Source organism: Pantherophis guttatus, chromosome 12, assembly GCF_059756535.1.
Source record: "Pantherophis guttatus breed Tessera chromosome 12, ASM5975653v1, whole genome shotgun sequence".
Taxonomy (NCBI): Eukaryota; Metazoa; Chordata; class Lepidosauria; order Squamata; family Colubridae; genus Pantherophis; species Pantherophis guttatus.
In genome coordinates, this window is record NC_142074.1 from 25,982,408 (window position 1) to 26,008,665 (window position 26,258).

Below are 26,258 nucleotides of genomic sequence, written 5' to 3' on the forward strand. Positions count from 1 at the left end.
CGTCGCTGCCGCCGCCGGGCCCCCCTCCCCCCGCGCCCCCCCCGCCCCCGCCGCCCCCCCCGCCGCCCCCCTGCGCCGAGCCCCCCGCGGCCTTCCCGGGGCTCCCGCTGCTGATGCCGCCGCACCTGACGCCGCCCTTCTTCCCGGCCTCCTCGGCCTCCGCCGCCGCCGCCGCCGCCCCCTCGCCCGGCCGCAGCCTGGAGAAGACGCTGGAGGAGGCGGGCAGCTCCGGCCTCCTCTGCCTCAGCGGCAGGAAGCTCCGCGAGTTCTCGGCCGCCGCCGCCTACGACCTCAGCGACACCACGCAGGCCGGTGAGCGAGCGAGCGAGCGAGGGCCCATGGTGCGCGGCGCCCCTCCCCTCCCCCCAGGACCCATCGTCCCCGCCCCCCCTTTCTGCTCCCAGGACCCATCAGCCTCAGCCCCCCCTTCTGCTCCCAGGTCCATCATCCACAGCCTCAGCCCCCCCTTCTCCCAGGAACCATCATCCACAGCCTCAGCCCCTGCAGGTCCCATCAGCCCCAGCCCCCCCTTCTGCTCCCAGGCCTATCATCCACAGCCTCAGCCCCTGCAGGTCCCATCAACCCCTTCTGCTCCCAGGAACCATCATCCACAGCCTCAGCCCCCCCTTTCTGCTCCCAAGAACCATCATCCACAGCCTCAGCCCCTGCAGATCCCATCAGCCCCAGCCCCCCCCCTTTCTGCTCCCAGGCCCATCATCCACAGCCTCAGCCCCCCCTTCTCCCAGGAACCATCATCCACAGCCTCAGCCCCTGCAGGTCCCATCAGCCCCAGCCCCCCCTTTCTGCTCCCAGGCCCATCATCCACAGCCTCAGCCCCTCCTTCTCCCAGGAACCATCATCCACAGCCTCAGCCCCTGCAGGTCCCATCAACCCCAGCCCCCCCTTCTGCTCCCAGGCCTATCATCCACAGCCTCAGCCCCCCCTTTCTGCTCCCAGGAACCATCATCCACAGCCTCAGCCCCTGCAAGTCCCATAAACCCCAGCCCCTCCCCCCTTTCTGCTCCCAGGACCCATCATCCCCACCTACAACCAGACCCTTCCTCCCTGTCTGAGTCCTTGGCCGTTTTGGCACCTCGTCCCATCATCCTCACCCAGGGACTTCCCTGCCCATCCCCAGTCTCACCCCATGTCCTGCTTTGCAGATCCCCTCAACCCAAGTCCCCCTTTCTTCCTTCCCCCCCCCCAAAAGGGCTGCCCCCAGGCCCATCACCCCTTGTACTGCCCAATTCTCTACCAACACCCATCATGCCCTGCTGACCAGGCCCCATCATGCCCTGCCTGACTGTATAGGCTATGTTCCTGTGCTCTTTAACTGGGGTGGGTGGGGCTGGAGGGGCTCTTGTTTTGCAGCATTTCTTGCCTTCAGGGGTGCTAATGCCCCCCCCCCCCAATGCATATTAGCTTCTGGGGAGGAAGGGGTTTAAGTGCGGGTGGTTTCCAGGATGGAAGAGATGGGGGAAGGGGCCAGGGTCTGCAAGAGGGGGGGCAAGGCAGCCCTACGTAACAGGTAATAAAGTTACCCTAACCGAAGTTGCATTGGGATGCCCACAGGGCTGGCATCGTTTGGGGGGGGGGGGATGCCGGGAGGGTGTGGCGGGCAGGGTGGCCATGGGGGTGGCCTCCAAAGTGTGCAAGAACGAGGGGTGGGACAGTGGAAAAATGGGGGAAGGGGGTATTTCACTCTGCTGGCCGGTGCAAGTGAGGAGAGGGCTGGGGTGGGATCACATGCCCAGGTTATGGGCAGGAGATGGAGAATTATGCCCAAGGAGGTGGGCTGTTGGCAGTGAGCAGGTAGAAGCGCTTGGGGTAGTTTGGGATACAGGGGAGGGGAGGCAGGTCATAGGAGAAGAGCTTAAGCAAAAGGAATTGTGGGAGGGGGAGCAGCAGGCTGCATCATTAGAGTGGATAATAGCAAATTAGTCCAAAGATGGGAGGAGGCTCCCTTCAGTGGCCATTTCCTCTAATATAGGCGGATATTATGGTGGGGTGTGAATTGGCTGCGGAGGAGGGTTACGATGGAGCCATTGAGAAAGTGAGTCAAAACCACTTTGTTATGCTATGCGAGCCTCAGTAGTTGGATCGAAGTTGGACCTGGTATCCTTCAGCGATGTAAATTACATTAAATCTATCCTCTTGCTTCTCTGTCCCTCAAAAGTGACTTTGCAAAGGAGAGCTCAGCGCTCTGGTGGTTTCCGTTGAGTCCTAATTTGTTCTGCAGTCACATCAGAAAAATTTTGCTCTGAAAACCTGAGCGCGTCAGATGAAAAATGAGATTTCTCAACCTTGGGCAACTTGAAACTGTTTGGACTTCAGCTCCCAGAATTCATGGTTGGCTGGGGAATTCTGGGAGTTGAAGTTCAGATGGCTTGGAATGGCTAAGGTTGAGGGACGCTGAATTAGATTATGGTTTGCATCATTACTGGTAAATTTGCTTACTGCTTAAGAGCGTAGACATCTTCAGGTTCAGCAATTGCAGCCCGTCTAATCTTGACTTAGTTAACTTGGATTCCCTTAACTATAGCTGAAGCCCCATGAATCAGATTTGGCCTAAAACCTTGTATTATCAGGCCTTGCTTAGCTTGAAGTAAAAATCCATTTTCAAAATTCTTCTATCTGTAAATCTTAAGACATCATTAATAATAAGCAGAGAAGCTTGGATGACACACAGATGAATTTCCGTTCCGTAGCTTTGAAGTGTACTTCCTTGGTTTTCCAGTCTGTTTCATTTCTAATCTTAACCTCCTTCCAGAAAAAATCCTGCCAGCAACAGTGACATCTTTGGCTCGGTCGTCTGAATTAATAATTACTTTATTATCGAAGCGTCTCTTTTAAAAGTTTGCTCCGTTTTGTTATTTTGCTCCCCTTGAGACTTCCGTCAGATGGAAAGGTGGGATATACACCTCGTAGGAATAAATGCTGAGAGGGGCTTGCCTGGAGCATCTGTCCGTGAAGAGCTCATCCAAGGCATTGCTGGAATGTATTTTTTTTTTTCTTTTCTGAAGACAAAATCTTAAAGACCATTATCCAGCAGAATGCCCCCCCCCCCCAAAAAAAAGGCAAGCTAAGAGCTGCCAGTTATTATGCCGGCAGATTTATTGTTGCAGGGAGAGGTCCCTTTCCCATGTCTTCATTTGTTCTTCAGGAATAGACTGTGGCTTCCTGGAGGCTCCTTCTTTTGAAAGGACTTGGGAGGCTGATAATTACAGAGAGGCGAAATTGAACGTTGCAGGCAGTTTTTCCCCTCAAGGCCCAGAGAGCAACGCAGAGGCCCTGCCGGCGGTTAGAGGCTGGCTGGGATGAAGTGGGGAGCTAGAGTGGAGGGATGGAGCTGCCTCCTTTGGATATAAAGCTCGGGAGGTGGGAGGCATGCCAGGCCAGAGCCCTGCGCCAGGCGGGCAGCTCTCAAGCGGATCTCTGGGCCTTCTAGGGCAGTGGCACGGATGGCAGTCCTGACGTGTGCTTCCTTCCTGCAGACGTCAAAGTACTCGCCTTGAACGTGCATGAGCCGTTCTTAAATCGGTCGTCATACATGTTGCCTTTGCTGTCCAAACTGTCAAAATGTCAGTTCTGTAAAGAGTCTCTCCAAAGATTGGTAGAAGGACGTCCAAAGAAAACGTGAAAGAAATGCCTGACGCCGTGATTTAACACCAGCTGAGCCCTTGGAAACGTGATCTTTAGTGGCATGCAAGCTTGCTGAGAACAAGCAGCATCTCAGCTCAAACGTGCATTGTCAATGACATGGGGACAGAGGGTAGAAGCCCCTGGTTTAAAGCTCCTAAGGAGGCTGACTTTCTGCAGAAAGGGGCCTCTCCAAGGGAGGCCCCCAAAGATGGCATAGTGGATGTGGGCGAAAAGGTTGCAAAGAGCCCTGGGGATCTAAGAGGCTTCGATTTCCAGGAGGAGATCCGTTCAGGGCGACAGGTGCAATTTCCTAAATAATTCTGTTAGGGAGACTGTGGGCCATAATCTCGGCTTGCCCCCCCCCCCTCCCGTCTGCATAATCCTTGAAGCTTTTTCACAGATCACAGTAAGTCGAGATTGTAGCTCAGGATGATGATAGAGCAAAGACGAATTGGGGCACCTGCCCCCCCCCCCCACTTCTTTCTACAGTCAAGAAATAGACAAGCTTCTCTATGGCTTTTCTTAAGTGTTTGTCCTGGGATTCTGGGCCTCCACCTGCCAAAAAATGAATCCTGGCTTCAGCTGCCCATGGTGAGAACATATAGACACACAAGATTCTTTGTTTCTTCTCGGAGTTAAGGTAGCTTCTCCTCTGGATATGGATTAAAAATGCCTCTCCTCCCTTTGTGTTAACTGACAATGGGAGACTTCAGTTGAACCCCAGGGAGAATCCAGCCTGAATTTAGCTTCCTCAAAAGAGGGAGAAGCAACCTTGAACTTAATGCACTGAGCTGTAATTTAGCTGCTTAAGCTCCTTTCACACTCCAGAAGCTTCCCAGCATTATCTGCACCCGGAACAACAATTATTCTCTGTAATTAAAATGTCAGATTTGGGAAATGACATCTGCCTCTTCACTCAGGGTGGACAAATTTTAGAGTTAGGGGGTGATATTTTTTGCTTTCAAAGGAAACAATGTGCTGGACTGTTTACCAAAAATGTTACTTTGATGTAGAATTACAAAAACTGCCCAGAAATGGGCCATTCATTGCTGCTTGCCCTCAATGTTCCCAGCCTCCCTCCGCTTTAAGGCCTGATCTGGAAGAAAACGTGCTGGGGATCTGGGAAAGTGCAGAATTACGCTTCCTTCCTGTTCCTTCCTGCAGCAAAGAGGCCTTCTCTGGGATTATAAAGCTTTGCTTGCCAGCATGTCAGGTTGCATTAGGAACGTGATGGCAGAGCTGTTACTAATGGGGGGGGGGGATTTACTCTGGAACAAAGGCGAGGGAGGCTTCTCGGGAAAGGAGCTCCATCCGAAGTGGGTAGCAGGCACCTCGCATCCCTTCTCATTGCGTGCTGTAAAGATGCAAAGGTCGCATCAGGGTCTCAAGAACTTTGCTGATGGATGTGGATGGAAAGGTCTCCGTATCTGTCCTGGGGAGGTGAGGCAGGGCCCGAGGATCTGCGTTTGAAAGAGAAATGGAGGGCAGTTCTAGAAGGCTTTGGTGACTTGGGGAGGGCTGGCATCCTGGCCAGTTGACTGCTAGTGAACCTGTGATCCTCGTAACTTTGGCGCTTTTAATTTAACTGCAGCCGAAGGAAGGTAGCTCTGCAGCTGGTGGTAGAGCCAGCTTTTTTGTGTTGTTCAACTACAAACGTCTTGTCCCATGGAAGGGTGAGTGGCACAACTGATACAAACTCATCCTGCCTAACCCTAATCTATTGTGGCGGTTTCCCACTAAGTAGCTTTCATTCAGCTGCTTAACAAAGATAATATCGGTGTCACTAATGCTTGGAACTTGGATTGCAGAAATTGCTGTGTGTGGAATGTCAGTCGTGCAATGCAATGCAAAGCGAGCCGAGCCTTTCCTGATTAACATCAGTAATGTGCATATTATTTTTCAGAAATAAGCCTGGCCATATTAAATAGAACCTCCCAACAAATTTGCATGTGATTTGCAATTTTACGCACCCTTATTAGGAAGGAACCCAACTGAATCCATGTGACTTTCTCCTGAATTTACATGCACGTGGCATTGTGCTAAAAATGTGCAATATCTTTTTCCCCCCTTCCCATTAAACGTTTGCACCTAATTATATTATTGCTGGTGGTTTATTTTTATTTCTTTCTGCTCATCGCTGCAGAAGTACTAAGATTAAACGGATTTCTGATTCTGATCCTGGTGGCTCATAGGTTTGGCACCATGCAAAGGAATAAATCTGAACTTAATTGGTTGAATGAAAACCCGATCAAGCTAATTAGCCTTGAGCCTGACAAAGATGTATTCAGATACAGGCGGAAGCTTGAAGGCTGTCTCTCCAGTGAGAAATGCAGAGTAATACCTGCTGAAGGTTTTTGTCGACCTGGTGGATCTCGAGTGAAAGATCCAGTTGATCTTTCGATAGCAGCAACAAGATACTCAGGGCATTTATTCTTGGAATCCGCTCATGTCTATATTTTTGTTCCCCTGATCCCCTGGCTATTATCTCGGTAACAATAATATGTAGAATTTGAAGAATTAAGGAATTTTTGTTCCCAGGTACTTCTACTTTTAACCTGCAATACTTTTCAGAATTGTGGGAAGAAGTCCAGCAGGAGAAACAGCCCTTCAATCCCTGAAGAATTCCCCGAGATCTCCTTCAGGCAAAGTGGGAAAATGCAGATTATTTTGTGTGTTCAGGGCTTCTGCCTCTTATTCTGCATACACTAGAAAGCTCTCAGAGGAGAATGTTTGACTAGGTGGGTGAACATCCCTTAGCAACCCTTTTTCCTCAGCTAGCTTCTCCTCTTCTCCAAATTTTTTTCCTAGCCACTCAATGGTACTCAACAACAGTTGCCTGCAGTTGAATAAATACAGCGCCCCCCCCCCCCCAGTGATGGGAGGAACCCAACAGTAGAAGAAAGCCACTTGCCCACACAGCAAACTGTGTTTGTGTCCCACAGGAGCCTGCACTGGGTCCCTGAAGCTGCCCTGTTCTCCCCATGGAACTGCCAGCATTCAAAGACCCCAACTGGAGATTAGCTTGGTCCTTCAACAGTGTGGGCATTCAGTCTGCCTCTGGACGTGCCATTGGAGGGCCTCCTTATTCTATGTAGCATTTTAAAATACTTAGGTTTGATGTTAATATAGTCAGAACATTGTTTTTGTCCATTCTTAGAAATTATTCTAACTAGAGCAGCTAGAGTCAAGCATGGCCAATAAACCTTTCCCACCGAAATATCTCGAGGGGTGTGACAGTATTTCAATAGGAGGGTTACCAGAGGGTATTTTTATTGCATAAAGTTTTGTGTCTTCTGTGTGTAAATGAGATTTCTAAGCCCATACAAGGCCCCTTGGTAGATGAAATGGGGGAAGCAGCTTCCCCTTTTTTTCCCCTGACGGAATGAAATGGGCCTGCAGACAAGGAAGGGGAAGCGGTGACTTTGGGAAGGATTAATCCGCTTTCTGTGCCGGCTGCGCATGTGACAACAAAGGACACAAAGGGATGAAGGCGAAGATTGCCCGCTCTGCGTCTTGTCTCTGCAATGCTTGGCATTCACCGGGGCTCTACTTCTTGCTCTTGCCTCTTACCTTTGTTTGCGGGAGGCCTAGGAAACCAGCAGGCTCGAAAAGAAATGCATGTCTTCCAAAGGCAATATGGCTATTTCACAGGCTGGCTTTATGGGGCTCCAGATTGCCGGGAGAGGCTGTTGTAGAACAGTAGCGGCAGCAAGCAGATTTTCATAATATTGTCTGTTCGGCGCCATCCGTGCGCACGCAGTGTTCAAAAGGTTTTATTTCAAAAAAGATAATGGGACCCTGACTCAACTGGAGGAGGCTGATGAGGCTAGGCAGAAACGGAGAGGCCAAACGAAGTGGTTGGGCTCCGTTCAGTTGGAAGGACGGAGATGGCCTTTGCTGGTCAGGAGGGACCAGTTTCTTCTCCTGGAGGGGAATGTTGGGGAAAAGCAGTGGACCGTGGTGGATTCTTGTCTTCTCCTAGAAGGGCAGATCCTGGTGAGCGTCTAGTTCAGTGATGGCTAACCTTTTTGCCATTGCATGCCAAAAGTGGGAGCGCGTGAAGGGGTTGTGCACACGCGTGCCCACACCCATAATTCGATGCTCCCTGAACATGTGTGCGCAACACACACACACACACACCCCGCACGCTCCCATGCTTTTGGCACGCAACGGCAAAGAAGTTACCAGTGGGCCCGGTAGGCCCGTTTTTCGCCCTCCCCAGGCTCCAGAGTCTTTCTTGGAGCCTGGGGAGGGCGAAAACAGCCTCCCCCACCTTCCCGGAGGCCGGAAATGGCCATTTCCCAACTTCTGGTGGGCTCAGAAGGCCCAAAAATCAGCTGGCTGGTGCACACATGTGCGCTGGAGCTGAGCTAGGGCAACGCTCGCGTGCCCACAGATATGGCTCCGTGTGCCATAGGTTCGTCATCACAGGTCTAGTTCTACCTGCGTGTTGGGTTTGGCATCCTAGCAGAAAGTAACCCATTCCAACTTATAGCCTCTAATTCCAACTGTAGAATTGTGCAACGGCCGATGACCAGTTGGGTATCGTTGTCTTCTCCTTCAGGATGAGCACCTTCTCCTCCTTTCCCTTTTCAGATCTTTCCAGGAACAGATTTACTGAAATCCCTCCAGATGTGTGGCAGTTTGCTCCGCTTGAGACCTTGAACCTGTATCACAACTGCATCAAATCTATCCCCGAAGCCATTAAAAACCTACAGATGTTAACATATCTTAATATCAGGTAGGCGCATTTTTCTTCCCCCAGTTTCACGTCAGAGCTCCTTCTTGCTCAAGAGGACTGCAAAAATATTTGCTGCTCCCTGCAGCCCAGAGATTGCCAGAAGATAAATGTGTATAAGGGAGTCTTCCTTGGTTCCTGATATTTCTCCTTCACAATATGAAGTTTGAGATGCGGATGTAATCTCTTTACATTTCAGTTTCGGTTTCTAGGAGTTCGGTGAATACTGAAAAGAACCCTGCTACTCTTGACTTCTGGTGGGAAAGCAGCTGAGCTGGCCACAGAACTGGAGAACAGCTTTTTTTCCTCAGTGGAAGGAATGTTGCTCCGTTTTGTGGCGGCTGCTCTCAGATCCACTGTGTTTTATTTTTGGTTTAGAGCATGCACAGTGCCTCCTTTCCCGTTAGGCTAGCAAGGAGGCCCAGAAAGTGACGTGCATGGGTTCAACTCAGGTTCTGTACATCTTAACAGCAGGGCAAAGACGATAAATTAGCACCAGAGGAGGAAAAATTAAAGCAGGAAAAAAGGATCAGAGAAAAGTGAAGCTGCCCCTCAGCTCCACAAAAATTGTTCAGGGAGGAGAGAGGAAAAAAAAACGTGGGAAGAGTTTACAAAGACCTGTTAAACCCCTGATTCAAGCTTTTGTAGACGCTGAGTTATTCTGCTTCCGCGAACGCACACGAGAAGAAACGCATTGCTGGGAAGGCCGTTTGGGTATTGTGATCCACCAGCAGGGCTTGTAACTGAAGAGCTGAACGCTGAGTCCTTTTTAAGTGGAGCCCAGAGTGGTTTTAATGGCTTCTGCATCTCTTGAACATGAACAATTCATAGCTGCCGGATATTAACCCCCAATGTCTTCCTTTCTCCCTAGCCGAAATCTCCTATCTACATTGCCAAAATACCTATTCGATCTGCCACTGAAGGTTTTGGTTGTCAGCAATAATAAGTTGGTGTCTATTCCCGAAGAAATTGGGAAGTCGAAAGACTTAATGGAATTGGTACGTGCCATTGCTCTGTCCTTTGTTACCCTGAACGCGTTTGGCTTCACTCAACAAATCGAACTACACCAGTGTTTCTCAACCTTGGAAGCTTGAAGATTGGTGGACTTCAACTCCCAGCTGCCGGCTGGGGGATTCTGGGAGTTGAAGTCCACCCATCTTCAAGCTACCAAGGTTGAGAAACACTGAACTACACCTTGTGTAGAAAAATTAGTTGCCTAGAACAGTAACGGGCAAGCTTCAAGCTTTCCAGTCCGGTGGCCCCAGGTTCATAAATCTCACCTGATTGATTTCTTCACTTTGGTTGAGTCAGTGTTTGTTGGTTTGTCTCGGTGTGTGTGTGAGAGAGGGGGGGGGTGGGTGGGTACTATTGAGTTTAACCTTGTGAATGCCTAGACGTGTCCGTACAGGTTTTGGGCAAGATCTTTGGAAGTGGTTTGCCCTTGTTTTCTTTTTAGGGCTGAGAAGGCATGTCTGGCCCAAAGTCATCCAACTGGCTTCATGCTTAAGGCGTGATCAAAGCCCGCGTCGCTTGATTTCTGGCTGCATCAGAGAGATGCCTTTTGAAACCATTTTCCTTTGGAACAAAAATCTGTTTTAAGAGAATCCTCCTTCTTCCCTTTCTAGCAAAACAGGCATTTCTCTCTTCAAGAAGCCCCTTTCCTTGGTAAAGCCATTCAGGTCAGAAAATGCTTGTTGTAACTGTTGGGCATTCTGGTTTTCTGTTTCTTACCTTAGGACATTAGCTGCAATGAGATCCAGGTCCTTCCCCAACAGATAGGAAAATTGCACTCGTTAAAAGAACTCAATTTAAGAAGAAATAATCTCCACATGTTACCTGACGGTAAGCAGTTTTCCATCTTCTTCCAGACTCCCTTTGAATCCATTTAGACCAGGGGTCTCCAACCTTCGCAACTTTACTACAGGTGGACTTCGGCTCCCAGAATTCCTCAGCCAGCATGGCTGACTTGAGGAATTCTGGGGGTTGAAATCCACAAGTCATAAAGTGGCCAAGATTGGAGACCTTTGATTTAGACACGCGTCTCGTAATGTCTTCCTCCTTTACAATTAACAGAATTAGGAGACCTTCCTTTGGTCAAGCTGGACTTCTCCTGTAATAAGGTCACAGAGATCCCCGTCGGCTTTCGGAAATTGCGACACTTGCAAGTCATCGTTCTGGATAATAACCCAATGCAGATCCCGCCGGCCCAGGTGTGTTGATCTCCCTTTTCTTCAATCCCGGGGACCTTCAGCTTCATCCTTCAGTCAGCTCCTGTCATCAGATGGAAGCACCTTTTCTGCCTGGTTCCCTCGGGGGTAGCCGGAGAGGGGCCGGCCTCTGTTTCTGGGGCCCTGGAAGGTCTTTCCTGGAACCGCCAAATCTTGTGTGCCAAATCAGCCTTGTTTGTTTCCTAATTCACCATCTCCCTGGATGTAGTTGGTGAACAGGTTGGGCTGGTAGTTTCGGGAGATTTACGTGAAGCTGTTATCAGTCAACACATGCACTCACGCAAACACACACAGAGTCAGACACATCAAAGGCAGCGAAGGAGTTCCAGAGGATTTCTTGTCAACCTACCTGACTCAAATTTTGTTTTGGTTTCTTTCCTGTCTTGCTTCTTAACAGATCTGCTTAAAGGGCAAAGTGCACATTTTTAAGTTCCTCAGTGTCCAAGCATGCCTGAGAATGGATAAGAAGCCGGATTCCCTGGATCTGCCTTCCCTGGGGAGAAGGATCCCTTCTCAGCCGCTCACCGACAGGTAAAGCTGCCTTTCCTTCTCAAAACTGAGCATTTGTAATCGCCGAGAGTCTCTTCTGAGTCCCACGTCACGCCAGGAACGTCATCCAATGTCCTATTCCTGGCCCTGCCTCTGGCTGTCTTCCCAGTTTCCCCTCCCCTGCCTGCCTTCTCTCTTCCCCTTGCGTGTCAGGCTAAGACAGAGCTGAGTGAGCTTGCTGGGCCTGGGATCAGGGACGGCCTCTCTGTTCTCTTCTGTGTGGATGAGAGCAGAGCCCCTACACCGCCAGCTGCAGCCTGTCATGGCGTCTAAACTGGTTCACAGGCTGCTCAGTCCTGGCCTGGGTCATCTCTCACTGCTGGCCCTGCACTGGAGGGCTTCCACATCACGGTCGGTTGAAATGAACCAGGCCAGGCCAGGCTGGGGCCAGGAGCTCCACTCGTCTTCAGAACTGCAGCAAAACGCGAGAAAGGGAGTCCTTTGGGGTCTTGAACTGACTTACTCTTGTCTGCTAAATCAGCATAGGTTTGGATCTGGATTGGGTTCCTTGGAGATCGTGAATGGAATACAATAATGTTAGATCTCGATCAAGACGGAATGGGTCCATAATAAGAGAATGGGGGCCCAAACCATAGACGGAGGGTCAGGTCTTTGCTCACCTCTGAGCAGAGCCAGGAATTAACTATACCTAAAGTTAAAGGGATGCGGTGACTCAGTGGCTAAGACAGGGAGCTTGTCGATCGAAAGGTCGACAGTTCAGTGGTTTGAATCCCTACTGCCGCATAATGGGGTGAGCTCCTGTGACTTGTCCCAGCTTCTGCTAATCTAGCAGTTTGAAAGTATGTAAAAAAAAAATGCAAGTAGAAAAATAGGGACCCCCTTTGGTAGGAAGGTAACAGCGTTCCGTGCGCCTTTGGTGTTGAGTCATGCCGGCCACATGACCACGGAGACGTCTTCGGACAGCTCTGGCTCTTCGGCTTTGAAACGGAGATGAGCACCGCCCCCTAGAGTCGGGAACGACTAGCACATATGTGCGAGGGGAACCTTTACCTTCACCCAAAGTTAAATATCACTTAAGTGTTGCTTTCCTCATAGCCTGAAGGCTTGAATGGATCTTGGGATTCTTCTTTGTAACCAGAACAGTTCAACTGAAGGAGAAGTCTGCCATCTACTGCCAAACCAATTTCATTATATTTTTAGTCCAAAGGCGAAGAAAATCAGAGCACATCTTCTCTTCAGCAAAGAACTTTTGGGATAGGTTTATTTCCCCCTCTCAATTTCCTGTCTCTGGGAAATTGTTTGCTGTTCTTTGAGGAACTAAAAATTTCAATCAGTCTCTTATTACCATCGCAGACTAGAACAAGGGAACTGAAAATCGTTTCCTAGTGTCCGTAACCAATGTTCTTCTCTGTTACAGTATAGAAGACTTTTACCCCAATAAAAACCACGGCCCAGACTCTGGAATTGGTAGTGATAATGGGGATAAAAGATTATCCACAACGGAAGTAAGTCAGCTCTTTTTTACGTTGTTGAAAAAGAAAGAAACGGATGTTTTTCTTTCCTTTTACTATCAGTTTTGGATGGAGATCTCTCTCTCTCTCTCTCTTTCCTTGAACTACATGATAATTAATTGATAAATCTTTGCAGTCCATTTAATTAACATGATGTGTTAGAACAGTGATGGCTAACCTTTTTGCTGTTGTGTATCAAAAGCAGGGGGAGCGTGGGGGGGTCGCGTGCGTGCTTGCCAAAATCCATAAATCAATGCACCTCGCGAATGTGTGCGCGACCCCCCCCTGCGACCCCCACTTTTGGCACACGATGGCCCAGTAGGCCCGTTTTTCACCCTCCCTGGGCTCCAGAGCCTTTCTAGGAGCCTGGGGAGGGCGAAAACAGCCTTCCCCACCCCCCGGGGGCCCTCCAGAGGCCGGAAACGGCCCATTTCCCAATTTCCGGAAGGCCCGAAAATCATCTGGCCAGCGTGTGCATGCCCGGTGGAACTAAGCTAGGGCAATGCTCACGTGCCCACAGATATGGCTCCGCGTGCCATAGGTTTGCCATCACGGTGTTAGAAGTTACTCTCAAGCACAGTGAAATTGTATACCTCAGGCTTCCCTAATCTGGCGGCCTCAAGTGTATTGTGATTTCACAGCTCTCAGTTGTGTGGCCTGCTTGTGCAGGAATTTCATCGGCATGATTGGTGAGCAAGTTGCTGGGAAATGCCATCTTAACTTAAGTTTCAGATTTGATAGCAAAAAAGAAAAAAGAATCAAATTTCCCTGAATTTTTTTTTTATTCGTTAGGCACATGAAACTAGACCCAACTGAAGCATTTCTGGATGTGTTGTGAGTTGTGACAACTATTTACTAACTGAATGAATGTCTGACTTGGATGCTCCATGAAAGGAACAAGGGCACTTCCTCCTCAGAAGGGCTCTGGTTGGGATCCCAGAGTCAGACGAAGGTGGTTTTGCAATGAAAGACAAATGCAAAGGATTTGTGATGTACCTATTCCACTGTATTTCCTCAGCCATCCGATGATGACACGGTCAGCCTCCATTCTCAGGTGTCGGAATCGACAAGGGAACAGACGCTCCGAAATGACAATCAGTTGCTAGGGAACAAACCCGAGTTGCATAAAGGTAAAATCCCACGTCCAGGTGGTTTTGGGGAGGAAGACCACACGTCTTAAAAGTTACAAAGATTGAGAAAAACCTGCTTGAGAGCCTTAGAAGCTTTTATACAGTCAATCTAACCATATATCCTTTTTCCTTTTTAACCAAATCCCTAGACCCCGATGTGTGTGATTACCTGGATCCCAGCTCAGAGGATGTGGCTGCATGTGACCAAGGAGATCCCCAGACCGGATCATCCGTCTCTTACATTAAGGTAGCCACGCCTTAAAAGTAATAAGGCAAAGTGAATGAGTCATGGAGACTTTCTAGATCTAAAGTTTAAAAAAGTGATATCTGCGCGCTCACACATTATGCTTTTTTCCCCTCTTTCCTCTACCTCCAATGTGCTGTGTAAGGAACGAGGCAAGTCAGCTGAGAAGCCACAGAAGAGTGACCCACGTGAAGATTGGCGAGAGGAGAAGAGGTGGGTCCCTGACAGTCACCCCGGCAGGGTTTGCGGGTGATCTACTGGGGACCATTCACGATCTGTTTGGCAGATGTATTTAATCGGGCTTCCCCAACCTTGGCAGATGTGTGGACTTCAACTCCCAGAATTCTATGTTGGCTGGGGAATGCTGGGAGTTGAAGTCCACACATCTTAAAAGTTGCCAAGGTTGGGAAAGCCTAACATTATCCAACGAGATATATTGATTGATTGATTGATTGATTGATTGATTGATTGATTGATTGATTAGCATTCAGAAAGAAAAGGCCCTGGCAGAAGAAGACGATGACCTGAAGGAGGTGACCGACCTGAGGAAAATTGCAGCCCAGCTTTTGCAACAGGAGCAGAAGAACAGGTAGGACGCTTGTGGGTCCCACCGGAAGCAGGGGACATCGGTGGGGGTCTTCCCTCACCCACTATTTGCATGACATCTTGAAAACTTGTGCCGTCCAAGCTGGGAGACGATGATCTGAAGGAAGAAAAGTTGGTTTAGGGCTAATCTGGCTTCTACCTTTTAAAATAAGCACCTCGGTCCTTTGCTGAAATGGATCCCGAAAGCCTGTGACATTTGCCCTACTCAAAAAGCTCCTGGCCTCTTCGAAGGATTATCTTCCACAGCTTGGCCGTAAAACCTTTTTTTGTCTTCTCTTGTCTTAACTGTGTTACACTCTCCTCTTTCTCTCTTCCGCTGACTTTACTAACGGCTCTCCTGTCACTCTTCACGGCTCCCTTCCTCCATCTTGGGGTACGTGGCACACGAATTCAGACGGAGGCCCTTAAGCTATAGAGCTTCCTTCAGTGAAAAGCTTTTCCAGAGGACCAGGGTGGCAGGACGCGCCTCAAGGTACTTGGGACTCAAGGCCTCGGGATGTCACACAATCGTGTGGGAGCCCAGCCCATAACAACCCTTTGGATAACAGTTTTGGTGTAACGGGAAAGTCTGAGGAGGAAAATGGAAGAAAAGCCCCAAAGTTGGGTGCCCTAAACTCCCCTCAGAAGCCTGGTGGCCATCTTAGAACATAGACTGCTAGGGACCTCAGAGGTCTTCTAGTCCAACCCCCTGCTCAAGGCAGGAGACCTTATGCCAACCCGCTCAAAGGGTTGTCCAGTCTATTTTTAAAAGCCTCCAGTGACGGCGCAACCACAACTCTGGGGAGGCAAACTTGTTTTGTTTATTTCCAAGTATTTGTCTGCCTCTGTCATAAGAACGGGATCCTCCTCTGTGTGCGGTCAAAAGGGCAGTCGCTACAATACAGTCAGGGGCCTCAATTGCCCCGTCACGTTGGCCGCCTTAACTTTGGTGACCACACCTGTGGAAATCCCCGTTTCAGGGATTCCCCGGTTAAACAGTACCTTGGAAAAACGCCCACCTCTGAGAAGGATCTGGAGGGCTCTGCAGCCCAGAGTGTGAAATGCGTTTCTCTTGAATGGTTACCTGGAAACCAAATTCTGGACCCTTAAGGTGCTGTTCCATGGTAGATGAAAGTCGCTTTTGTGTAAAAGAGTCTTTGGCGTTATTTAAAGAAAAGGAGACACGGGGGTCAGTGATGCACTCTGGGCCATTTCCTGGAGGGGGGGGAGAGAATGACCCTGCTAGTCATCTGGGAAGCCCCCTGCCCAGATGGAAGACACTCAACCCTCCTGCCACTCTTCTGCCCTGACTAGGGTGGGATCCGGTTCAGACAACCTTTGCTGAGGGAGCTCCTTCTCATTTCTCTCCGCCTTTCCTGTCACACTCCTGGTTCCAGACTGTCTTTCCTTGCTATTCCTTCGCTCGTGACTTTGCTCCTTCTCGAGTCCCTTTCCCAGACGGCCCCTGCAACCTCAGCTTGACCAGGGAATGGCAGCCCAGCCGGGGGCTTCACCAGAGACTGGGGAGAAGGGCCGTCCTCAGCTAAGGCTGCAGGAGCTCAGCTCAGCAGAAGGAAACCTCAGACCAGACCAGAGCTGAGGCTGCTGACGTGAGCCTGTGTGTCATTCGGGGGCATTTTTATTGGTTCTTAGGCTTCTGAATCACTCCACCCCAACAAGCACAAGAAACCGGCCAAAACAGACTGTGGACACAGAAAAAAGGTATGGACGGGGCTTTAGGCAGTGGGGGGGAAATAGATTGAAGCCATTTGTGTGAACCTGTTGTGTGAAAAGATTTTGCAGAGGTGGGCCGAAACAAAGGGTGGGGGGTCTGGAGGGCCCCCCGTTACTCTTTGAAAACTGATCCGACTGCAGGGAATCCGGAGCGGTGAGGTTGGTGCAGCCCAGAAATCCTTTCACACAAATGGTCTGAATAAGATTTCACTGTGTTAAAGGAAGCAGATTTTTATGGTTTGGGGCTGACAGGAAAGGGTTCGGTCCTCTCGGTGGGAAGTTGGAATTTCCTTCCGGTTTCTCCCCTCCTTTGAGAGACCCGCCCTTTGGGCAGAACCTTTGCTTAAACATTCGTAATTTAAGAATTCCTGCCACGTTTCAAACACCTTTCTCTGCTTTGGAGTGTTTGAGAAAACAATTAGCGTTGCTGCCTCACTCCGTTTATTCATCCGGAGGAACGCACCTGTGTTCCACCTTTCCAGATCTCTTGATGCCCCAAAGAGAAGTAATCCTGCGAAAATAACATGGATTAAGAGGTGTTTTTCTGTAGCAGAGCACTCCCTGTGCCCCGCAATAGAAAATTTGGCTGACCAAAGCTTGTAAGGGGAGACGTTGGCCTTTAGAGGGGCCACGGAACAACCCTGGTGGGCCTGAGGGAGACCCTGAGATCCTGTCGTTATTGAAAAGGAGGAAACGAGAAAAACTACACCTCCCAGGAGTTACATCTGAAGAAACGCAGATCTCTTTAAAAAAATACTTCCTTTACTGCAAGCGTTTAAAAGTTTATAATTTCCCACATTGTTTGTGCTTTTCTTTAGGGATTTTTTTAAAATGAGTCCTACAACGCACAGATTATTTGGTTATAAATACATATTGGTAGTATTTCATTTCATATTAGAAATTGGCTCCTTTGGTCCCAGGAAAGAGTGAGAAAAGTTGTACATTTTGAGTGAAGATCCGTACGCATTTAACAAAGAAAGAAAGAAAGATGGGTGGTTTTTTTTTAAGCTAACAACTTTTATGTTTTGTTATATTTTATTTTTATTTATTTTTTTTGTGCAGCCTTTCTGCAGACGAAGCAAATTCTCCGTCTTCCCCCTGCAGCTGGCAGGTAAGGCAGAGACGTGAAATCCTCCCGCGTCTCTCCCTGGGCAGCCGTAATTGTTCGGCTTGTTCATCGCAAATGTTTCTTCGCTACCATGTGTGATCGCTCTTTATAGCTTTGGTTGCAAATGAGCCGCCTTCGCTTGTTGAAAGTGCGCCTGGCGCCAGATAATTGGGTGGGATTCCTTTGCGCCATCTGTTGTGCTGTGCGGTAGTTGTGACAGATTGCGTGACGTTCTGCCGTTGTGGAGCATTTGAACAACTGCCCCCAAATTCTGATCAGCTTGCTATGAGGGAAGCTTGTCAAGTCCAGCAGTTTTTAATAACGTTGGATGAAGAAATGCAGCCCGAAATGCTTCACCATTTGCCTTATTTTGCTGAACATACCCTGTTTCCCCCAAAATAAGACACCCCCTGATAATAAGCCCAGTCGGGCTTTTGAGTGCATGGCAATAAGGCCAAGTGCTTATTTCAGGGTTCAAAAAAATATAAGACAGGGTCTTATTGTCAGGGAAACATGGCATTTATGCATTTTCCCCTCAGCCATTTAGTGCTCCAGGTAAAAACCACAGGTGTCCTGTGCCAGCAATGAGATCTGCAGTGGAATTTCTGCAGATTGCCTCTAGAGTCATACTCTTTGTGGCATTTATAGACTTTTAATTCAAACCAATTACGCAGTATAACGTTTATTAAATGGGTGAATTCATGAATTGCATCAATTTATCAGCGAATAGGTAGATCAATATATGGAACAATATATCAACTAGTCACTAGTTTTTCCTGTAAATGTCAGTACTTTGATTTAATAATAAAGTGAAGTAGAATTAAGCCTTGCCAGCTGTATAACACGCTCAGTGTAAATGCTGATTGGTTTGTGGACATGTTTTTATTCCATTTCCACTCTTTGCAAGGGCTGCTCCTGTTCTTGGTTGGAAGTGAAAGCTCTTAATCGCTCTTGAGCAATAAGTTTAGCAGAGAACCTGAGTGAACGCCACGCGTGCAAAATATCCGTGACTCCCCTGCCTTCTGGATTTTATTTATTTGTGATCGCCTTGATGGCAAAAAAGCCGGAAGGCTAGTTTAGGAAAAGCACTGCTCATTTCATTGGAAATTTGGGGCGATCCTGGTAAACTTAATAGACTCAAAGCCTTACAGTTTGTTTTCTCTCTGCAGTCTCTGGAAAATCAGAAGGGCCACCCGGACGGCCCACGTTGGCCAGATGTGCAGCCGGTCATCTGGCAGAACGAGGAAAGGCGGCGAAGCAAGCAGATCAGGAGGGAGTATTTCAAGGTAGGCCCCCCTTTTTCTCTGCGTGCCAACTAACCAAATATCAGCCTAAGAAAATAAAACCATTTCTGCCCTTAGAAAGTGTCAGAAACCTCTAAAAGCAACTTAAGTCACATTTGTAATTATTTTCCTAAAGAAAAAAAATTAACAGAATAAAAATTTTTAAAAGAAAAAGGGAATTGGTGAGAAAAGAATAGAGAAGTAAAAGAGAAAAATGGCCTACAGTGTTCTTTACAGCAATTACAAATGTGTTTGAATTTTATCTTCTCTCTTTTGAGTTTACATCATAACTCCCCTCTTCCCATAATCAAACCCACAATTCACGTACTGTACTTTTTTTTTTTTGACTTTTTCAGTCCATAAAAGGTTTCCAGTCCCAGACAGAACCACATCCTGCCTTTTAAAATGCCTGCAAGCAACCTAGTTTTTCTGCCTTGAACAGCAAGCTCAGTTAGACCTGATAACTGAAATTTTAAAAATCTGTCTGGCAGGGTTTTTTTTTTTTTTCTCATGCAAGCCAAGCCTTAATGGAATTGAAGGTAGTTTCCAAGGATTATTGTAAAAGAGGAAGCACCTCAAAATATTTTAAGGGTAGTATTTACATTGAAAGATCAGATCGATCTCTGGCATACAGAATAATACACACAATAGAAACAGGTCTAGGAGGAGGCTGAAGCAGAGGTGAAATCCAAATTTTTTTACTACCAGTTCTGTGGGCGTGGCTTGGTGGGCGTGGTGTGCCTTGGTGGGTGTGGCTTGGTGGGCATGGCAGGGGAAGAATACTGCAAAATCCCCATTCCCTCCTCACTCTGGGATCAGCCAGAAGTGGTATTTGCTGGTTCTCTGAACTACTCAAAATTTCCGCTACCGGTTCTCCAGAACCTGCTGGATTTCATCCCTGGGCTGTAGGGATAATAGTTGGTGAGCATCAGCTGTTTTTGACCAAGGCCAGAAGTGCCGTATCCATCCAATGGATGGCTCTGTGCTTGTGACATTCATGAGATCTCTCTCACAGCCTTATTCTGACTTACTCGAATTCCTGTGAATCTCTGGTCTCGGTTGGTCTGGCTTTGGATCAACGTTATCTGGATTCAGCCACTGAGCGATGCTTGCAGTGTGTCTGATCTCCCCTGGCACAACCATCCCCAGCGCCCACAGCTGTCTTGGCATTTCCTGTCCAGAGCATCCTTGAGAAGCCTCTGACTGCGGTTCTGTCTGCCACGAGAAAGGGAAAGCAGCAGGAAGCCTTCAGGAGAAGCCTCCCACGAAGGGGCAGCCCTGCCTTCTTTTCTCTGGGCACGGAGCCCTTTCCGCTTGTTTGTCTCTGGCTGAGTACAGCGGCTGCGTGCTTCGACAGAGGAACTGGAAAACAGAAGGCCTTGTGAGCCCAGCCTTGTTGTTGAGCTGAAGACAGTTGACGCAGGGAGGATGCGTGTGAAGGGCAACAAGCTGGCTGGGGAATTCTGGGAGTTGAAGTCCACAAAGTCACTGAGGTTGGACACCCCTGATCCAAGCCACTTTTTGCCCAAGGTGGTTCTGTGATCCTTTGATCCTTAGATCTGTTTCTCCCATGAAATTCTTAAGTTTGGCCCCCCAGGGCAAAGTCTGCTCTGGGTAAAAGGAAGCCAGGGAAGAATTCACCATACCTGGCTCAGGAACCTTCTCCTCAGGGTCAGAGAAGGCCTGGAGTTTAGTGCAGAATTTTTTTTTTTACAGGGGTAGCAAAAATATGGACTCTGGCCAGTTAGTGAGTTCCTCTTACCTTTGCTACCGGTTTGGAACTGGGGGCACGTGTGCGCGGTGCTTCTGCGTATGCACAGAGCATCCCTGATGGCGGATGGGCGGAGCTTCCCACTGCCATCACTACCAATTCGCCCGAACCAGGGCTAACCGGTAGAAACCCACCACTGACTCTGGCCAGGCCCAGTGGGAACTCTGGAACTTGCAGCCGCAGGGCATCTAGAGAGCGAGTGGTTGGGGAGCCTGGCTGAAGCCTTCTGCCTCTGCAGGTCCTTTGCATAAGGGACAGAGAGCTTGTTATGGTGGGGTCTGCAAAGCCTCGAGATACAGGCCTGCTGTAATAGGCGAAGAGCGTAAACTAAGGTCGCCTGCTAGGGGATGCATTATTTGGAGCGTAGCAGAGTTTATCCTTAAGGAAATGCAGCTGGGATTATTCTGGAAATAAACATTTCTCTCTAGAGAGCTTGTCAGCCAGGCAGTTCCTCCTCTGGGAAGCCAAATCCAGTTTTATTATCCTGGTCACCGAGCCTAAGCGTTACACATTGCCTCTTAGCTAGCATTTTAAGCCTCCAAGAGAGCTCCCTAAGATTCTGCAGCCATGCCAGAATGGCTCCGGAATGGTCTCTGTCTCAGGATGGATTGGTTACGTGGCGAGAGGATGAAACTCAGAGTCCGAAGTGATTAAACACAAACAGGCTCCGAAATCTGTCTCTTTTTCAGTACAAGTCTTCGCGGAAGAGCTCCAGTGGAAATGAAAACGATGAGGTAAGTGAGGAGTGGAAGACAAACTGAAACTTAATGGTGGAAATGGAGGATTCTGTAACATTGTTCTTTAAATTCTCCTCCCAATGTTCCCATGCAAAGTTGTTCCCTTTCCCTCTCGAAGAAATAATGCCTGAGCATAATTTACATCAACAGCCCATGAATTCAACACGGCTTGATAATCTCGTAGATGCATGGAGTCTCCTGAATGTCTCCCTTGACCTAGCCAGGAACCGGTCTTAAATGATCTCTTGGTTTTTACAGTGCTCTGCCCTGTTTTAAACGTTGGTTTCTATGAAATGGGGGCCGCCCTGGGGTCTGCTGAAGGGCAGATTATACATACTTTAATAAATAACCAGGCATAGAAATAAGGAAGATCTGATCTGCGAGAAATTTAGATATTATCTCCCAGAAATAAATCTGGGAGAAATTTAGGCGGATGAGGGAGGAACTGATCTCACATTTTAAGCTACTTATCATGTAAGCAAGGACAAGTGTAGATGTAGATGTTGGGCCAGCAAAGTTTCTTAGCAGATGCTACGAGAGCCGTCTATGGGCTACGGCAGCAGAAAAACAGAGACAGGCTAATAGTCCCTTTTCTGATTAGCCAATGAGAGGGAAAAGGCAGGGACTCCTTTTGATCGTTAACCGAAGATGGAATCCCGTTTGCCCCAGAGGTCCCTCTGATCTCAGCCCAGAGAGCTGCCCTCCTGCAAGGAGATCACATTCAGAGGTCCCTCTTTGGGCATCCCCAAGCCTGAGAAGTCTGAAGCATCTCCATAAGTTTAGCCGCGTGTCTCTGTTTGGGAAAATATGTGTTTTTACGCGCACACACACGTTAATGTATTGTCTGACCAAACTTTTCGTTTTAAAACATTTCATCTTACAATTTCCACCTTTTTGGTTTTGTTTTGTTTTTGTAGCAAGACAGTGATCATGCTAATGTGTCTCCACAGTCTCCTGTGTCATCCGAGGTACAAGTCTCTCTCTGTCTGTCTGTCTGTCTGTCTATTTTTGTTAGTATCACAAAGTGGATTTTAACCGCGACATGCAGTTTTGGTGTAATTGGTGTTGCCTGTAGAATGGAAGCTCATTCCAAGCGTGATCGGAAATATATTATGGAAGGGGTGTAACGTATGCTTGGAAGAAGAAGCAAAGTTTCTGAACTCTTTCCATCTTTAAGAATCATGTCATCAAAGGGCTTTTGGGAGGGACCTTTCTAGAGAACGTCTCCCCTCCCGCTTCCTTGAAGCTCTCTGGTCCTGGCACTAAATTGAACTTTTATAAGCAGTGAGTGCCCCTTTCTCAGGAATTCCCCCTGCTGTGGCCAAAAGGCAGTGGGCATCCAGGCTCTTTTTCTCCATACTGGGAAATGGCAAAATATCTTCCCTGCATAGCGATTTTCCAGCTGAGCCCAAAGTCCCTGGATTCTTGACGCTTGCATGCCTTGGGGTGCCCTCTGTGGCATCTAACAGCTCTGCTTCTCCTCCCTCCTTTCAAGGATTATGACCGGGCAGACGGGAGTCCTCATGGCCCTTTTGGACTGAAGCCCCGATCAGGTGAGGACTGTAATTCAATCAGTCAGAATAGAGCTGGAAGGGAGGGGGGGGGGACCTTGGAGATCTTGTAGTCCAACCCCCTGCTCAAGCAGGAAACCCTATAGCAGTGTTTTTCAACCTTGGAAGCTTGAAGATGGGTGGACTGGGGGATTCTGGGAGTTGAAGTCCACCCATCTTCAAGCTTCCAAGGTTGAGAAACACTGCCCTATACCATTTTAGACAGTGGTTGTCCAGTCCTTTCTTAAAAACCTCCACCGATGAAGCACCCACAACTTCTGTTCCTCAATTCTGGTGACTTGTCCTCACTGTCAGGAAGTTTCTCCTTAATTCCAGGTTGCGTCTTTCCTTGATGAGTTTCCATCCGTTGTTTCTTGTCCTGCCTTCAGGGGCTTTGGAGAATAGATTGAGCCCCTCTCTTCTTTGAGGCAGCCCCTCAGATACTGGAACACTGTTATCGTGTCACCCCTATTCCTTCTTTTCTCTAGACTAGCCAAACCCAAATCCTGCAACCGTTCTCCAGGCCTTGGGGTGGGGGTTAGAACAGAGATTGGGAGGGTCGGAGGACAGAGAGGTTGAGTTTAGAAGAAAGGGAAGACTCTTAAGTGACGGGCAGGGCAGAGAGAACAAAGCAAGAGAAGACCAAGCAGCTGCCTTGCCAACTGGGCCAGGGCATCGCAGGGCCAGTCCTTCGGTTCTAGAGACCCTGCTTTGCAGCCCCCACCGCCTGAGCATGGAGACCCCCTGGGACGCTGCGGGATGTTGGACTGCCATTCCTGGATCAAGGGAGTTGGGCTAGTCTGGGGTGGATGGCCTAAATCACGTCCAGCTGGAAATTTCTCTTCCCACACCGAACGAGAGCCCTTCGTTTCAACACAAGGAAAAGGAGTTTATCGATTAGAATGCCTGTTTTTGTTCCTTTGCACAAATTCTGCCCAGGGAGGGAGGGAGGTGCAAGCAAGAAGCATCGTGCGCGAGCCGTTCTCTGCGTCGTTTTCAACGGTCTGCTTCCCTTTTTAGCGTTCGGGCGGTCTCGTCAAGACTACAGCACTGTGGACCCCGGCTTCACCATGAGGAGGAAAATGGAGCACCTGCGGGAAGAAAGGGAACAGATTAAACAACTGCGCAGTGTAAGTTTCCTTTCATGCAGGGGCCTCACCAAACTTGGCAACTTGTGGACTTCATCTCTCAGAATTGCCCAGCCAGCAACTCTGGCTGGGGAATTCTGGGAGTTGAAGTCCACAGGATTTTAAAGTTGCCAAAGCTGGAGAGTCCTCCTTCAGTGGGATGGGTGTTGAGGCTGCAGGTGGCTTTCCTGGGGGAGCTGGCTTTTGACCTTGAGTGCGTCTCCTTTGCCCTAGAACTTGGAGTCGCGGTTGAAGGTCAGCTTGCCCGACGATATCGGAGCCGCTCTCATGGATGGGGTGGTTCTCTGTCACCTGGCCAACCACATCAGACCACGCTCTGTGGCCAGCATTCACGTCCCGTCACCAGCTGTGGTGAGTGAGCTGCGTGCATTGCCTCCCTAAGTCCAGACGAGCTCCAGACCAGCATTTGAAGCAGTGGTGAAATCCAATTTTTTTTATTACTGGTTCTGTGGGCGTGGCTTGGTGGGAGTCGTGTGGCTTGGTGGGTGTGGCAGGGGAAGGATACTGCAAAATCCCCATTCCCTACCGACTCCTGGGTCCAACCAGAGGTGGTATTTGCCGGTTCTCTGAACTGCTCAAAATTTCTGCTACTGGTTCTCCAGGACCTGCTGGATTTCACCCCTGCTTTGAAGTAAATCTCTCTTAATCTTAGGACTAGACGGAGCTGATTTTCTTCTTCTGCTCCTTGGTTGGATTATTTCTCTTGACGGTTCTGCTTCTCTCTCTCTCTCTTTCTCTCTGTCAACAGCCTAAGCTCAGTATGGCAAAATGCCGAAGAAATGTTGAAAATTTCCTGGACGCTTGCAAAAAACTTGGCGTGGCACAGGTAAATTGCTGAGGTGCTTAACAACGCCAGTAGTGGTGGACATCTGTGTCCCAAAGAAAGTCATGCCCTTTAGAGCATGTTGCCCTTTGGCAACTCTCAGAATTCTGGGAGTTGAAGTCCGCCAGGCTTAAGGTTGCCAAGGTTGGAGACCCCTGCTTTAGAGGGTGCCTTGGGTCCTCCTCCTTTGGAACCTCGGTCTTTGAATCACCCCCTTAAAGGAAGCTCTTTTCCTATGTCGCTTGACTTCGGGTTTTCTTCCGTGTGAGAATCTGACGTTGGGGTCTCTTCCTTTTCCAGGAAAGACTCTGCTTGCCCCATCACATTTTGGAAGAGAGAGGACTGGTCAAAGTTGGACTCACGGTTCAGGCTCTGCTTGAGATCCCTTCTTCCAAAGCTTCACAGCTGTCCTGCCTGTAACGGGACCCCTGCGGAAGGAACGGGCCGCCACTGCGCCTGTTGGACCCATCCCAGGCCTTTCGACTCCGTCCAGGGGAACCTCCCAAGCCATTCGCCGTGAGGGCTGTCCAGGGCTCCTGGGTTGTATGTTGGGAACCGGGATTTCAGCTGACAATTCCCTGGGAGCGTTAAAAAAAAAAAATCCTATTTTCTTGTTTACCACGAGAGCCATAAGAGATTTTGAGGCCGTCAGATTCTCTTCCCAGGTAGAACCCGTCCTGCGTTTGCCCCGCAACCATCCGTCAAGCCTTCGTTTTTTTTAACGGACTTTTTAAAGGAGCATTTGACTGCATCCCAATTCCTCTTAGATTTCGCAGCACACCTTTAAGCAGGAAACCAGGCACAGGAGCTTTGAGAAAGGCTGACGGTGGGGCAGCATAACCCGTTGCAGGCTTTTTGGTGGCATCTGGGGAGACATGCATTTTCCTTTCATGGACGCGATGGAGCAAGGCAGCTCTTAATACGGCATTTGCATTAATGTTTTGACAGGTATCATTTCCATGTACATTTGCAAAATAATCAGAAATCACTCTAGCATAGTAGAAAATCCGGACGAGCATCACAGAAACAGTTTGACCAGTTTTGAGAAGATTTGCATCCTTCATTTTTTGCACCACTTACCAATGTATCATTTCCAATATTTTAGTTGGGTGTATGCTGGCGATAACAGAATAGTATACAATATAAAGGACAAATTGTGTGATTCCCCCCCCCCCCCAGTATTCTAGATTGGTGCCAAAATATTTTTCAGTTGTACTGTAGATTGTTTACCTGTGAAGTGCCTGTGTAATAACTCTTTTCCTAGTCTTAAAACATTTTTGCAGTTTCTTTACGTCTCAATAGATGCAATGCGTATTTTTAAATATTAGGTTTTTGTAAGATTGGTAATACGTGAAGTTTAAAGGACTAACATCTGAATGTTGGATGTTCTTCAGTTTGCACACTTTGAATTTATTAAGTTTGGTTTTTAGGGAAAAAAATGTAAATATGCTTTTATTTATCATATTTAATTTGATATGTAATCATTTTTAATGTATTTGTCGGTGGATGTTTGAAA

The 26,258-nt window shown here is 48.5% G+C and overlaps 1 protein-coding gene across 4 annotated transcripts; it reads left to right on the forward strand.

Annotated features, from left to right (window-relative positions):
* On the forward strand, positions 1 to 26,029 carry LRCH2 (leucine rich repeats and calponin homology domain containing 2). 4 transcript variants are annotated; one of them, XM_060683939.2, is made up of 22 exons: positions 27 to 312; positions 8,239 to 8,383; positions 9,252 to 9,378; positions 10,117 to 10,222; positions 10,454 to 10,590; positions 11,006 to 11,139; positions 12,536 to 12,623; positions 13,648 to 13,759; positions 13,909 to 14,006; positions 14,149 to 14,216; positions 14,488 to 14,592; positions 15,004 to 15,081; positions 16,242 to 16,310; positions 17,385 to 17,433; positions 18,600 to 18,716; positions 21,174 to 21,218; positions 22,139 to 22,189; positions 22,717 to 22,774; positions 23,792 to 23,901; positions 24,133 to 24,270; positions 24,668 to 24,745; positions 25,043 to 26,029. In XM_060683939.2, exons 1-22 carry the CDS (start codon positions 114 to 116, stop codon positions 25,160 to 25,162), a joined length of 2,232 nt encoding a protein of 743 aa, XP_060539922.2. In that variant the 5' UTR covers positions 27 to 113; the 3' UTR covers positions 25,163 to 26,029. The 4 variants fall into 4 exon arrangements, with proteins under 4 accessions (XP_060539924.2, XP_060539922.2, XP_060539923.2 ...); XM_060683941.2 differs by lacking the exon at positions 15,004 to 15,081 and having other exon boundaries at positions 1 to 312; XM_060683940.2 differs by lacking the exon at positions 22,139 to 22,189 and having other exon boundaries at positions 66 to 312.
* The last annotated feature ends 229 nt before the right edge of the window (positions 26,030 to 26,258 follow it).